This window comes from Etheostoma cragini, chromosome 13, assembly GCF_013103735.1.
Source record: "Etheostoma cragini isolate CJK2018 chromosome 13, CSU_Ecrag_1.0, whole genome shotgun sequence".
NCBI lineage: Eukaryota > Metazoa > Chordata > Actinopteri > Perciformes > Percidae > Etheostoma > Etheostoma cragini.
The window spans coordinates 16,089,832-16,103,113 of record NC_048419.1 but is presented as its reverse complement, the minus strand read 5'-3'; the positions used below and the strand labels follow the sequence as shown (position 1 = coordinate 16,103,113).

Here is a 13,282-nt window from a genome sequence, read left to right as displayed (position 1 = left end):
TCTTTAATTTATTTTTTAAAGCCTTCTTAGTACTACCAGAAATAAAACTCTCATGGGAAAATAATGCTAAATATTTCCTTTACTTGTTGGTTTTAAAGCTGTATTTAAATGTTATGGACTATAAAAAAACATTGGAATCAGCCTTTAAACTGTCCACCATGTGTTATAGTTCTTAACTGCAGAATGTACTTGACATGCCTTCTTGTGTCTTCAATGGTAGCTAGTATATCCTTGTTCAGGATCATATGCAATGCAAATATGATACAAAAAGTAGCCCAACTGATCATTTAATGTTATAATTTAATTTAATGTTGAATGAAATACAGAAAATACAATCAAATCAAACAAGCGATAGCAAAAAAGAAACTAAAATATGATTCTGTCAACTAAAATATCTTATTAGTAGCTCTCCAATGAACATAACCTTACTTGTAAACTAATAAATATTAAAATATTAAACTAATAACTATGGAATCTTCCTTCTGAGAGTAACAAAATAAAGATTTGGTCATTTGGAGTGCAGTGCCTCAGAAAATGACACGAGGCTCTGCTTAGCTATGTTTGAACATCAAAGAGAAGAGAAAACAATAGTCATACACAGACACACACACACACAGTCTATTTGAGACTCCCAAACCTTATAGATTGGTCTCAACTGGCCTTAGAAATAATTTATTTAAACTTAGCTAATGAAAAAAATCCTGTAATGTATCCAGTCCATGTTATATGCAAGGGTGGTTATTTTCTAATATGCAGTTTTGAGGTGCATATAGTGAGCTGCAGGCTGAAAAATACTTGCTGGCAAAAATAGTTTGTAATTAAAAGGTACATTGCATCATATCAAGAGAAACATTCAGAAAAGTACTCTACATAAAATAATGGCCCTTAATCAGGCATTAATCCGATGGCGAAATCTAAAAGGGAAGGTAGAAGAAAATTATCACTTTTAACAGTAACCGATTATTATAAAATCAGAGCCCAACAGTATTTTAGGGACCGTTGTTCTGAGCAGTTCAAGGCTTGACTCATGTTATCTTTTAAACATCAATAAAACTGTAGGTGTCCTACTGTACTTTGAGTTATTGTGAACTGCTACCAGCCCGAAAAAAGAGGAGAGGAGAGAAAAAAAGGATATATTATGAAATTATTCCTCAAGACATTCACCCAACTTGCTCTCTGCTGGAAGAACAGAGTACAGATTCAGTATACTCCAAAATTTGTAACTGTACTATTAGCACAAGGAGCACGAGAAAGTAACAGTGTCACCTTCTGGCAATAATGTAATGGCTTAAATCTTGCGAATGAATTTGGTTGAAATGATGTAAAACATGATATCTCAGGCTACAATGCAAAATTAAGGCAGCAATGCCATTTTCATTTGAGTTAACAAGATTGAACAAGCTGTGCACTTACAGAGAAAAAAGTGATTTTTGTAATGAAGGGGGACCTACTGTCGTATAAAACAGGTGACAACAAGATCCGAAACCTTTCCCCATAAGAACGTAATGACTAGAGGCTGTGGGTTGACACCTTCCCTGCTTTTCAGGTGTCCTCTGTGTGACATTTTTTCACACCTGAAATTGGTGAGAGGCATCTCCGGGCATTTTTTCCTACTTCTAAGATTAAGTCAACAGACTAGGATGGTGAATGATCACTGTTGCCAGCTCACCAAAGTCAACAAAAGCAGAGAGAGAAACATGCAAGGGTGTCTTCAAGTAGGCCTACAGCAGTCCTTCACTCTCATACTGTCTGTTTGTCTGACACACACACACGCACGCACGCACGCACGCACGCACGCACACACACACACACACAATCACACACACACACTTCATTTCCCAAAACTGCCAAAGTTAGCAAAAGCATCCTGTTTTGGTGAAACCATGGCTGGCGTGATGGAGTGTGTTAGGCTCACCCCTACTCCTGGCACTCCTATGCCTGTCATATCACCCATCATCACTGGAGTGGCCATGCCAATATTCATGCTCATGTTCATTCCCATCATGCCTTGGCTTACAGGTATTCCCCCCATCCCAATTGTCCCCGTGGTCATTGAATGGGGCATACTTGATGCCAAGGAAACAGGCATGCCAGTTGCCATTGATGCAGCCATGCCCATCGTCATGGGATTGGTCGGTGGTCTAATGGGTGTCGCATGGGGCGGGGAGCTGAGGTTCAGTCCTCCAAAGTTCTGGGCCAACAGGTTGACGGGAGGAACCGCTGCACAGACAAAAATAGGCAGCGAGGAGTAAATCCACTCTGTTGTACCACTAAGGTTGGTCAGATAGTTACACTGATCAATCTAATCTAAAACAACGTACATTTAAGTTAACATCAACCTGTCCCACTAAATCACTTGAGGATTTATTTATTTAAGTCTATTATTTAAGTCAAATATTTTTAAATGACATTCAAGACGTTTTAATACATTTGACAGCCCTTTTTCTTTGTTTTTTAAGAAAGAAACTTACATCAATGCTATTTAAGATCTTTTAAGACCCTTTTTTTTTCTTTTCTTTTTTTAAAAATGCACACAGAAAATGAATCACAGTACGGAACATTATACCTGTTTGCTGGATAATATTGTTAAGTGTGGGCGGGGTCTTAGTGGGGTTGAGGCCTGCCGATAGGAAGTCCAGGCTGATGTTGACGGAGGGGTCGGACCAGGTCGACCCTAACGATCCCGGACCTCCAACACCCACCTTCGACTGTTGTCCTATGGGCTGTTGAGATGTCATGCCTCCCAGGCTCTAAAATTAAATACAAATATTTCACACTGTTATTTACTGTCAAGAACCCAAAAGAAAAACCAAAATCAATCAACAGCCTTGAACTGGAGCACTTCAAATTTATTGAAAATTGAAACAAAAAGTGTTCTTAAGGGTCCACTAACTTAAATCTTTGATTAGGCTGGCAGCAATGCTGAAGGTTTAAGTCATCATTAATAGTGCAATTTTATTGCACTATTAAGTTAGACAACTAATTTGACCATTGGACCAATACACTTTGGAATCTTCTTGGTTTTTCTTTCAATGGATTCCATTAACATCCATAACATTTTCAGATTTATTTTTACAGTTCTTGTAAAGTGTACCGTACTTACCTGTTGAGAGCGAGAAAGGGGCATGTTTGGCATGGCAGCAGCTGCTCCCGGCATCGCCCCACCCAGAGAGAAAGTCATGCTCTGAGAGGCACTCAACGTTGTATGTGGGTTTGTTAATTGATGGTTCACTCCACCCATCAGGTCAAACAGTTCAGCAGAAGGTGGGGCGGAGGCGGGATTAGAGACTGGGGCTGTGGGTGGTTGGACGTTGCCAAACAGGTCAGTGACCGGCTGGGAGAAACCGGAGCCAGACAAAACTGGTGGATTGGCCGAGAAAGCATTCCAGTCCCCAAATTCTCCATTTCCATTGGATGGTGCAGAAGCTGGCCACAAGAAAGTTGTGATATGTTAAGTTGTGATTGAAACTGTCCTACTCCTTCACTGTGTACTAAATTAGAATTCATTTTCTAAAATTCTACAAAAAAAATCTACACACATAGTATGTAAAACATAGCTTTTTGTCATGCTGGCCCTCATCTGAACTTAAGGGTGCTTTCACACCATACCTGTTTTGGTTGTGTTAAAATGAACTCTGTTGTGTTTGCCAAGTTAGTCCAAACAATCAAATGAAGGTGTGGACCAAAGAACTGGACCAAGTCTGGTACATGGTCACACGTATAATCTGACAGTCAAAAGCAGTTCAAACTGCAGTCTGCTCTTCTTGTATCCTTCTGTGTACTTGGGCAGTTAATTAAGTCTGTTAAAAAGGGTGTGACAAAGTGACCCCACAGTAAAACGCCCCAGAATTGTGCTGTTCAAAGACATGTCTTTTTTTACCTGTCTTTTTTTTAAAGTGTGAAAGCACCCTCCGATAACAGGACAAGCTGAGAAAGGTAAGAACAAGTTTACCAGTGGATGTTGGGAGGCTGGCAGAGGCTGCAGGAGAGGAGAAGTCAGCAAAGCCACCAATGAGGTCAGAACTGCCACCTGGATGGACACACACACACACACACACACACACACACACACACACACACACACACACACACACACACACACACACACACACACACACACACACAGCAAAGAACTAACAACTCCCTTGTTCAACCAAGAATGATACAACTCTCACACCACATATCCAAATTTTAAACCACACCATTTCTTTCTCATCTTTTTGCGTGTAAAAGTTTGTAGTTACCTGTTGCAGTGCTCTGATTGGATAAAGGGTCAATCACTAGCAGGTCAGCTAGACCGCTACTTGAAGACTGCCTGACTGATGACTGAAGATAAAAATAGAGAGACACAGTGATTGATAAAACCTGTACAATTAAAAATGTATCTCACATTCAGAAGAGTGTTGTGTTTGTGTGAAGACCTTCTCTTCTGGGCTCCTGTCTCCAGTGTAGTGGGCTGCAGCACCAAGGTCCAGAGTCTTGCTACCCGGAGCTCCGCTGCGTTTCCGCGTGGTGGTGGTTGTGGTTTCTGTTGCTTGTGTGATCTGGATGCTCTTCGTTGTGACGGTTTCCTCCTCATCTTTGAACTCAAGGGTTTCCTGTCTGCCATTTCTCGATGCTCGATCTTCCTCGTTGTCACTATGGCAACCAAACATGAAGGACTTACGAGAAGCATCGGTCAGGAGATTTTGCTATTGAGTGTTTTTCTTGCTTTGCAATAAGTGTATGGTCGTGTGTGTTTGGTTATGTAATGTATCATTCAAGACATAATGGTTTGAAGATTTAAACACATGACCAGGTGGCCAAGAGCCATCTGATGCCTTATTTTGATATTTGCATAAGTAATGCAGCTTGTAGTAACTTTAGTATACACCCTTATGACCATTTTAAAACAAGCATTCGTTCATTCGACACACACAAAATGTAATATGTGTAAGTGTGCATGATGACATCATCAGTGTGTACCTGATTCTGTCGGGTGAGTCCTCTCGTTCCTTCTTTCTGAACTTGTTGAGCGTGTCATCGATAGTGCTGCCTATCTTGTCACTGATCTCTCCGAGCTTTTCACTAAAGGGGAAAGCTCCTCTGCTCTTGTCCCAGTCCTCATCCCACTTACTCCGATCCAACTCATTAGCTGGAAAAAGAACGCATAAAAGGACAGAGAGAGAAAGAGCAAAGATTTTTGTAAACGTGTGCAGTTTCACAGGCATCCCCTAAAGGACATCTACAGTCCCTCATACTAGTTGTGTGAAACTCATAATTTCAGCTGTACAATGCTGTTGAACAATTGCTCATTTATAGCAAATTTAAGAAACTAAAAGCAACAACAAGATTAAAGCTGCAGCAAAATATTATTCAAATATGTTGTTGACTAATTGTTTGGTCGGAAAAATGTCTAGTTCTTGTCCCCGATAACTGTCCAAAATCACAAGCTACACACTTTACAATGATATACGGCAGCAGATCCTCACATTCTGGAAGTTGGACCTGGAAAATGTTTGGGATTTTTCCATGATAAATGTGTTACACTTTCTGTCCAATGTGAGGATAATCCTTTGTGTTTTATATCACAACATCTTGTTAGGCTCTTGTGATTTGCCTTTTTGTAAGAAAAAAAAGAAAAAGAAAAAAGAAGACATTTATAGATTTAGCGATATATCAACTAAAAAATACACCAATTTTTCAAATTCCTTTTTCCCATTTTTCAAAACTTATGATTTTAATCCACATCTGATTTGACCTGTCAAAATAAGAAGTAGTGACTTACAGTTCTTAATGACTCCGCCGCCTCCTCCTCCTCCTCCTCCTCCTCCTCCTCCTCCTCCTCCTCCTCCTCCTCCTCCTCCTCCTTCCATGCTGTCAGAGGAGACGCCAATGTATTTATCTTTGTTCTTCTTGGCTTTCTTCCTCTCCTCTCTCAGTTTATCGTCATCCTGGATGAAATCAACCATCTCCTTCACCTTCTGACGCACATTGATGCCCTGATCCTTACCATTCTCATCTGGACAGATACACAAAGAAAAACCAAAAACTTTAGTATATATATAAAAATTGATGTCCTGACCTATCATCTAGTGCCACCAATGTACTGCACGCAAGAATTATCCCAATCAAAAGGACAAATAGAAGTATAACTTAGCACACTGTAATCATGCCCCCCAGAGAATGAACCTTTCTATTTTAGAAGCGACACCTCTAATATGCCCACAAGATAACTCACATTTACATAAAAGTAAAAGAATACGAAGAAAAAGTTAAACCAATGAAAATGTAGATGAGACTCACCAATAAAGTGGTAGTTTTCCAAAGATCGCAGGTCGTAGATGTGTTCTCTGGCACTGGTGACAACTCTTTCAGACCCATTCCGGATCAAATAAGCCAGCAGCAGTAAAGCCTGGCAAAGGAAGATAAAGAGAGATAGGAAGAGATGGAGTGAAAGACGTAATTAGAGAGTTAACTATGAGGGGGAGATGTAGCCAGAATGGCTTACTGAGAAATAATATATTTCTTAAAAAAAATGTTTAAGGCCAGTTCTGCTTTACTGTCCCCTCTTCAAAGCTCTTGCGTAATTTATAATATTTTCATATCAGTCTTATGATTTTGTGGGTAGGACACAAGAATGTAGTTGAGATGCCCTGCTCTGATCTTTGTGCTATACATATACAGGAAGCATACATCTGTATCTGTGTTAAATTTTAGTGCAAATTATTCATTGTTGGATTTACAACAAAAAGAAAGAGAAACAAAAACCACAAGTGTCTTGATCCAGACAGTGGTGTGAACACTGGAACACATGTGAGTGTCTGACTGCGAGCACAACGGACACAACACAGGCACACCTGGGAAACAACCAACCAACCTGCCAACCAGAGTGTAACCATACCTTGTAGACTCGTCTCCAGTTCTTCTTGTTGTCCTTCAGCATCCTGGTCCACAGCATGTTCATCACTTCTGGGAACTGTTCAAACATAAAGGTAGATCTACACACACACAAACACACAATAAATAATATTATAGTTCTAGCAAAGCCCAAAACAGCTAAACCAAAGCATAATCCGGTCTAGTGATTAGAGCCTTACTTGTCTTTCTAACAGAACTCTTTACTTCATCTTAGTGTGTGTAATGGCACAATACAGTTCACCCGCTACCTTGTATTTGTGTGCACATACAGTATAGAAACAGTGTGTATGTGTGTGTTATACATACTTGGCTATTTCTCCCATCAATTGTCCAGAGGGTCCCCAGGGGTCGTCATTGGTGGCCTCTCTCACCTTAGACTCGACCTCTGAGTAGTTCATCACCACATTAGTGCTGTTGACACAAACACATATTTTCTTCGTAATCTGCATCAATAAATATCCTTTTTATCATCAATATTTCAAACATGTAAAGGTGAAAACATGTGGCTTTACTCTCGTCTTTTCTGTTCAATTATTGGCAACACGAAGCTTGTTATTGTCAGTCTTTCGGTCAGTAAGCCTTGCTTGTTATCAGCAAATAATTTGTGGTGATTCCCTTCACACTCCACTCGTCACACTCCAGAGGTCAGGCAGGCCGAAATACAGATAATCAAAAGAAACATATTGTGATCTATTTACACCATAGAACACATGCAAATACAATAAGGGCAACTCTTAAATGACAAACAATCTCTCTGGCAAAAGCATCATTATCATATTTAACTTCTACACAAACACACAACGCTGACCACAACAACAACAACATTCATGCAGGTGTTATAGACAACTAAATTATGAATGGCAGCTTTCTAAAAGACTGTGTCCTGGCCACGGCACACAAAAGACAAGCACGAGCATAGTGTAAGAAAATATTCAGCTGTCTGGGGAACAAAGGGATGTGAGTCTGTTGTATGCAGTGTGTGAATGCAAGTGAGGTAAGCAGGGTGTGTGTGCGTGTGTGTTAGTGTGTGTGTGTGTGTGTGTGTGTGTGTGTGTGTGTGTGTGTGTGTGTGTGTAACAGCAAAGTAAACACGGCCAAACCTCCCCATTAATAATGTTTGCTTCCTGTCCTCTTTGTTTTTGGGGGCTCACCAGCTGCTGTGCTCGTTTTTTGGCCCAAAAAACACAGCCAAAAGCACGGCAAAGTGAAACACGCCTCTCAACCTCCAACACGACTCTTCCTTTTCTACTGCTCCCCCGGCCTGTCATTCCTCCCTCCTTCACCTGGCCTTTTTTTTTAAATGTCTTCACCTCACTTCATTTTCTGTACTGTTTTTTTCTCCTGCTAGTCACTTTTCCCAATCTTCCAATCCTATCATTACTCCTTTACTCTGCCACCCTTGAAAATAAGAAGCGTGTACAGTACAGAAGCTGCCTTTGACTGTCTTATTGTCAGCAGGTAAGTCAGACAGACAGAGAGCTCCATAATAACGTGACTCTTAAACTGCAGGAAAAAGCAAGGACGCCGCTGCCAGCTCTGTTGAGGTAGATCAATAATAGAGTGTATTCATCATGCCCAGGCAGGCACCAACAGCTGATGGGAGCTCCATCTAAAGCTCTGTTGAGCTCTTGGTCTGTTTTTTATGCTGTATATTCCCTCTTTTAATCTTCTTTATTCAATCTATTCATTTATCTCAAGCCATTGTCACATAAAATTGACTGTGAGAAATTAAAGTCAGTGTTTACGAGGAGTTACTAAAAAGTTGATGTGTGACAGACCAATGCACCACTGATACACTGGTGAGACTTGGTTTGAACAGAGCAAAATCTGTTTTTGGTCACTCTACAGAAAGAAAGATCTGATTTTAAAAGGAACTACTTTTACGAGACTATGTGTATAGTAAGTTTATTCTTGAGATTAGTTTGAACTAATCCAACACTCTTTAGATCTCTTTTTCCACTTCTCTCATCTTTCAAATGTTATTGTTATAATGTTCACGTTTGTGTTCAGCTTTGTTGTCCTTGTTGTTAGCTGTATGTCTATTTCTGTGTAAGTTCACTAAGAGCAATGAAAAACCAAAGTCAAATTACTTGCATGTGCCCACATACTTGGCCAACAAAGCTGATTCTGATTTTTGTTACTCTATTGAACATATAATGACGGTTTCACTTGTGAAGCTACTTAAACCTGATTTCATTTTATCTACTACAAACCTAGCTCTCCAGATACTGTAATGGCACCTTCCTCATCAAACGTTATTAACTTGATTATTAAATAAAATGGCCTTTTCAAATAAAAAGGTTTACTTACTGATCTCAACTAACTAAAAGCATCAGTGCATCTTCCATATTTTTTTTGTGGATTTGGGTTTTACACAAGAAAGATATTTATATAATGCAGCGTGCCTCTTGGAACAAACAGGGCAGAAAGCTGTTGTTTACAGTTTGTGGATTACAGTACAGGCTATACATTATACTGCAGTTTACACATGCAGCAATAGATTTCACAAAGACACACATCGCAAAGAAGCATGGTTAGTCTAGAGCTCAGACAAACAACACGATGTAGTAGCTACTACCGTACGATCTGTTTGGCCAACAAGCTGTGTTGTCTTAACTGTCTGGGGCCATGGGCCTCGTTGGGACATGGTTCTCTAATTGGCAGGAAGTGTACTACAATTCAATAGCCACTTAGCTTGTCACCGTTGATGCTTAGGTTTTTACTCGGGATATAATGTTAGGTTAATGCATAGTGGAGGTAGCGGGCATCACCAGGGTGGTCCAGGGCGTGATTCTGCAGCAGCACCGACAGAAACAGCAAACAGAAACAACCTGGGCTTAGCAATGCTAGCGGAATTAGCTAACTGGATAGCTTTCGTTGTTGATCGGAAATGAATACATTTGCTGTGTGTAACATTGTTTAATGGCCAATATCAACAAGTGAAGAAAAATGTACAATGTAAGAAGCCACTGTAAAACACACATCTCAATTTGTGCCACAAGGTTGAACATTGGCAGCTAGCCAGCTAGTCGGAGCTAAAAAAACAGCTGAGGGGGCTATCGATGTGACGTCACGGACCGTATCCTCTCCTCTGTCAGCGATAAAAGCTGCTGATGCTGCCCGCTAGCCGGTTAGCTTAGCAGCCACTTAGCGGTTTAGCGACTGCAAACAGCTCCACCTGCTCCTCGGTACTCACGCTTTGTCCACCAGCTCTCTGACTTTCCACAAATTCAGCATCTCCGCACGGAACTGCAGGTTCGCCGCCTCGATACTGCGTCGCCCCGTGTCTCTACGCCCCACAAGATAGAGTAGGTGTCCGGTATCGACGACAATCCCCCCACTCCTCGATGAGCTCCGGTAGTACAGATGCGGCTAACGGATCGGCCCCAGTTGCTCCGGAAACGTCATTCTCTGATACGTCACTGAAGCGTCAAGATTGTTCCCTCGCTCGCGATCTGTATCAAGCTTACATCCATGACCATGTATCATATGCATTAATTTAGGGTAGCCTAAAGTTGACCGCAAAATGACGCTGTAACATTGTGGCAATGAATATGATATAATTGAATCTTTGTTGATATCTTTAGGAAGAGAGCGAGAGCTGCCTTCTTCAAGGACACTTCAGCACGGAGGATGTTTGGACCAATGTTTTCTTTTACAAGCAGTTTATCTTGATGATACATTTTACACTGTCTGAAATGAGCCTATATCTTCCAAAATCAAAAACCTATAGGACAGGTTATGTAACTTTGTCATTATAATAGGCCTACATAGTTACATCACTGCTGTTTCAAACATTTAAGTTGTGTGTGTGTGTGTGCTGTGTTGGGCACACTTAGAAACATATTTTTGCCTGTACCACACAAATAGTTATGTGTATGCCAGACTTATCTCTGCTGTTTTGCAAACCAAAATCCAGCTATGGTGTCTATGGCACTTATTCTTAATATATTATGTTACTAATAAATTGCAATATAGCAAAACTGTGTTAGACATCTGGAATATTTATTTATTAGCACGTTGACCTTTGGTTATTTGTGACAAGTGGTTGGTCACCAGGCTCATGTGAAACCTAGCAGCACAGAGAGCATGAGAGAAAATCCTTAGCACTGCAAAATTGGAAGCCAGTATGTGTACAATAACATTCAAATAATTACATATAATTTGGCATGGAACAAAAGTGTTTGGGGCCATAATGGCAGAAGTGACAAAATATTAGAGCCATAGCGCATAGTCTCTGTCGTCCCCATGAGGAATTCTAAGTGATGATAACAAAACTGTCTGCTTGTCCACATGATGCAAGCCTTCCGTGATCCCCGTGGATTTTTTTCTCAGTTATTTAAAGAGCCAAATAAAGATGCAAAACATTGGTCCAGATGATGATGTTATAGAAAAGTACACTACACACACCGTTTGCAACTCTAAAACAAAGAGAGGAAATACGGGAAGGAGGGTGACACAACAAAAACACAACAGCAAGAATGATGTCTGCGGTTCACAAACAAGACACAGACACAAACAAGAGACATTGACAAGGAGATTGGCAGAAGACAAAAGGGACCAAACACACACAGACCGAAGTGAGAAGGCCAAGGCATGGCTGAGGGAACACATTTTGGTTGGGGGTGCATCCAATTTCAAGAGTGACATTTTCAGCCAAAGTCAACCACAACACAAAATACAAAGAGAGTTGTGTGGAGCTGCTAGTCTTCATTAGCTTTGTAGCAACTCATTTAGCAAAGTCTTCAATATAGACATTCATTAATATCAAAAAGTTATGCACTAAAGCTTTTACAGTGAGAGATAATAAATTGATGGATTTAGCGAAATGTTCAAATGTCACAGCTTTATTTTCAGATTTACCACTTAAAGAGCAAAAAACTGACAGAGAAGGCAAAGATGACAGAGGAGGAAAAGGAAAGTAAAAAAGAAATAAGACATTTCATACAGCAGCAGCAAAATACCGCTCTCCAGTGTTACGTAGTGCATTAAAGTGTGCTTACAGACCTTGCAGTAGTTTGACTTTTAAGGCGAGAGGATGGGAATAGTCTGTATTTTATTCAGATCTCAAGTGAAAATTGGAGATTTAATTTAAGTTGTAGTTTTTATATTAAATATTGCCACTTAAAGTATATTTTGATGATAATACTCAAGGATTAATAATTGTCTTAAATGGAAGAATCCTGCTTCTCAATAGGCTATTAAAGGGAAGAGGTGATAAACGTTGGTGATAAAGACTTGCACTGCATGTCTATCTCTAGAGTTTTAATGAAAGTTCATGTGTGTGCATGAAATGAAGGTTGCATATCTGATTGAAAAGATTAATTAACAGAAATCTCTCTAAAGTTAACAAAAAATGAACAGGGTCAAAATCACCAGCTTTTAAAAATATGTAGGCTGGGTGCCCAGAGAACACGGTTGGTATAGCTTGGCGCCCACAGAGATTTACGCCTCGATGCATTGGACCAGGGTTCGACTCCTACCTGTGGCCCCTTTGCTGCATGTCCTTCCCCCTCTCGCTCCTCTTTCATGTCTTCAGCCCCAAAAAAATGTGTTGGTTATAGCAGAATTCAAAGTCATGTTTTGAAATTTAGAACTACATGTGGATATCTGGTTTGTTTTGAATGTACATGTCTGTTAGGAGGGTTTTCTTGTTCATTAGTGTCTTCAGCATTATATCAGTTAATACTGCTATGCTGAATCTGTTCCTGGCTCATCCTCGGCGTCCACAGCTTGTATTATTGATATGTTGGCTCAGTTACTCAGGTCCCCAATCTGGTCTAGAATAAAAAAAAAATACAGAACCGAATAAAGACGTGTGTCTGTAAGAGTGATGGTCATACAACAAAACGCCAGCGTCTGCACTTTTGTTTGGTTGTTTCTTTCAATCTTTCTTTGTGGGAGTGTGTCCTTTGTCTCATTGAAGGTTTGGATACTTCATATTTTATTCTTTGTATTAACTACAGATGTGTTATGACTATTGTTGTGTTTGTTACATAGGCTACATCAGTCTTAATTGTTTAAGTTTTGGTTTAAAGGTTTGAATTTATTTAAATTATAAAGTATTTTAACAAATGTCAGTAGGCAAAGGAAATTACTAACTATCTTACTATGACTGTATAAACCCTAATTACGTATTTTCTTTTCATTGATAGTTTGTTTTTAAATTATTCTGTTAAAACTTATAAGTATTAGCCTATTTATGAAGAATTATGTAAGCATAATGTAGCCCATGTGTGGGAGAAAGTTATCTCTCCCATCCTCTTCAGAGCATTTAAACATGTTGTGGGCTGAGTGTTTTCTGAGGAAAGAATAAATCCTCATTTAGGCCACATTTCACCCCTTGTTATTTTCTTAGCTCTATGACGGGCCTTCCGTCTCT

General features: G+C 39.9%; 1 protein-coding gene across 2 annotated transcripts; it reads right to left on the bottom strand.

Annotated features, from left to right (window-relative positions):
• Nucleotides 1–1,772: 1,772 nt before the first annotated feature.
• Nucleotides 1,773–10,361, bottom strand: LOC117955712 (clathrin interactor 1-like). 2 transcript variants are annotated; one of them, XM_034890378.1, is made up of 13 exons: nucleotides 10,097–10,361; nucleotides 7,207–7,311; nucleotides 6,884–6,980; nucleotides 6,286–6,394; nucleotides 5,823–6,001; nucleotides 5,768–5,786; nucleotides 4,966–5,134; nucleotides 4,422–4,638; nucleotides 4,245–4,326; nucleotides 3,953–4,030; nucleotides 3,104–3,426; nucleotides 2,567–2,750; nucleotides 1,773–2,220 (listed from the first exon to the last, which is right to left on the bottom strand). In XM_034890378.1, the coding sequence occupies exons 1-13, from the start codon at nucleotides 10,135–10,137 to the stop codon at nucleotides 1,832–1,834; spliced, it is 1,992 nt and encodes a 663-aa protein (XP_034746269.1). In that variant the 5' UTR covers nucleotides 10,138–10,361; the 3' UTR covers nucleotides 1,773–1,831. The 2 variants fall into 2 exon arrangements, with proteins under 2 accessions (XP_034746269.1, XP_034746268.1); XM_034890377.1 differs by having other exon boundaries at nucleotides 5,768–6,001.
• Between the last annotated feature and the right edge of the window lie 2,921 nt (nucleotides 10,362–13,282).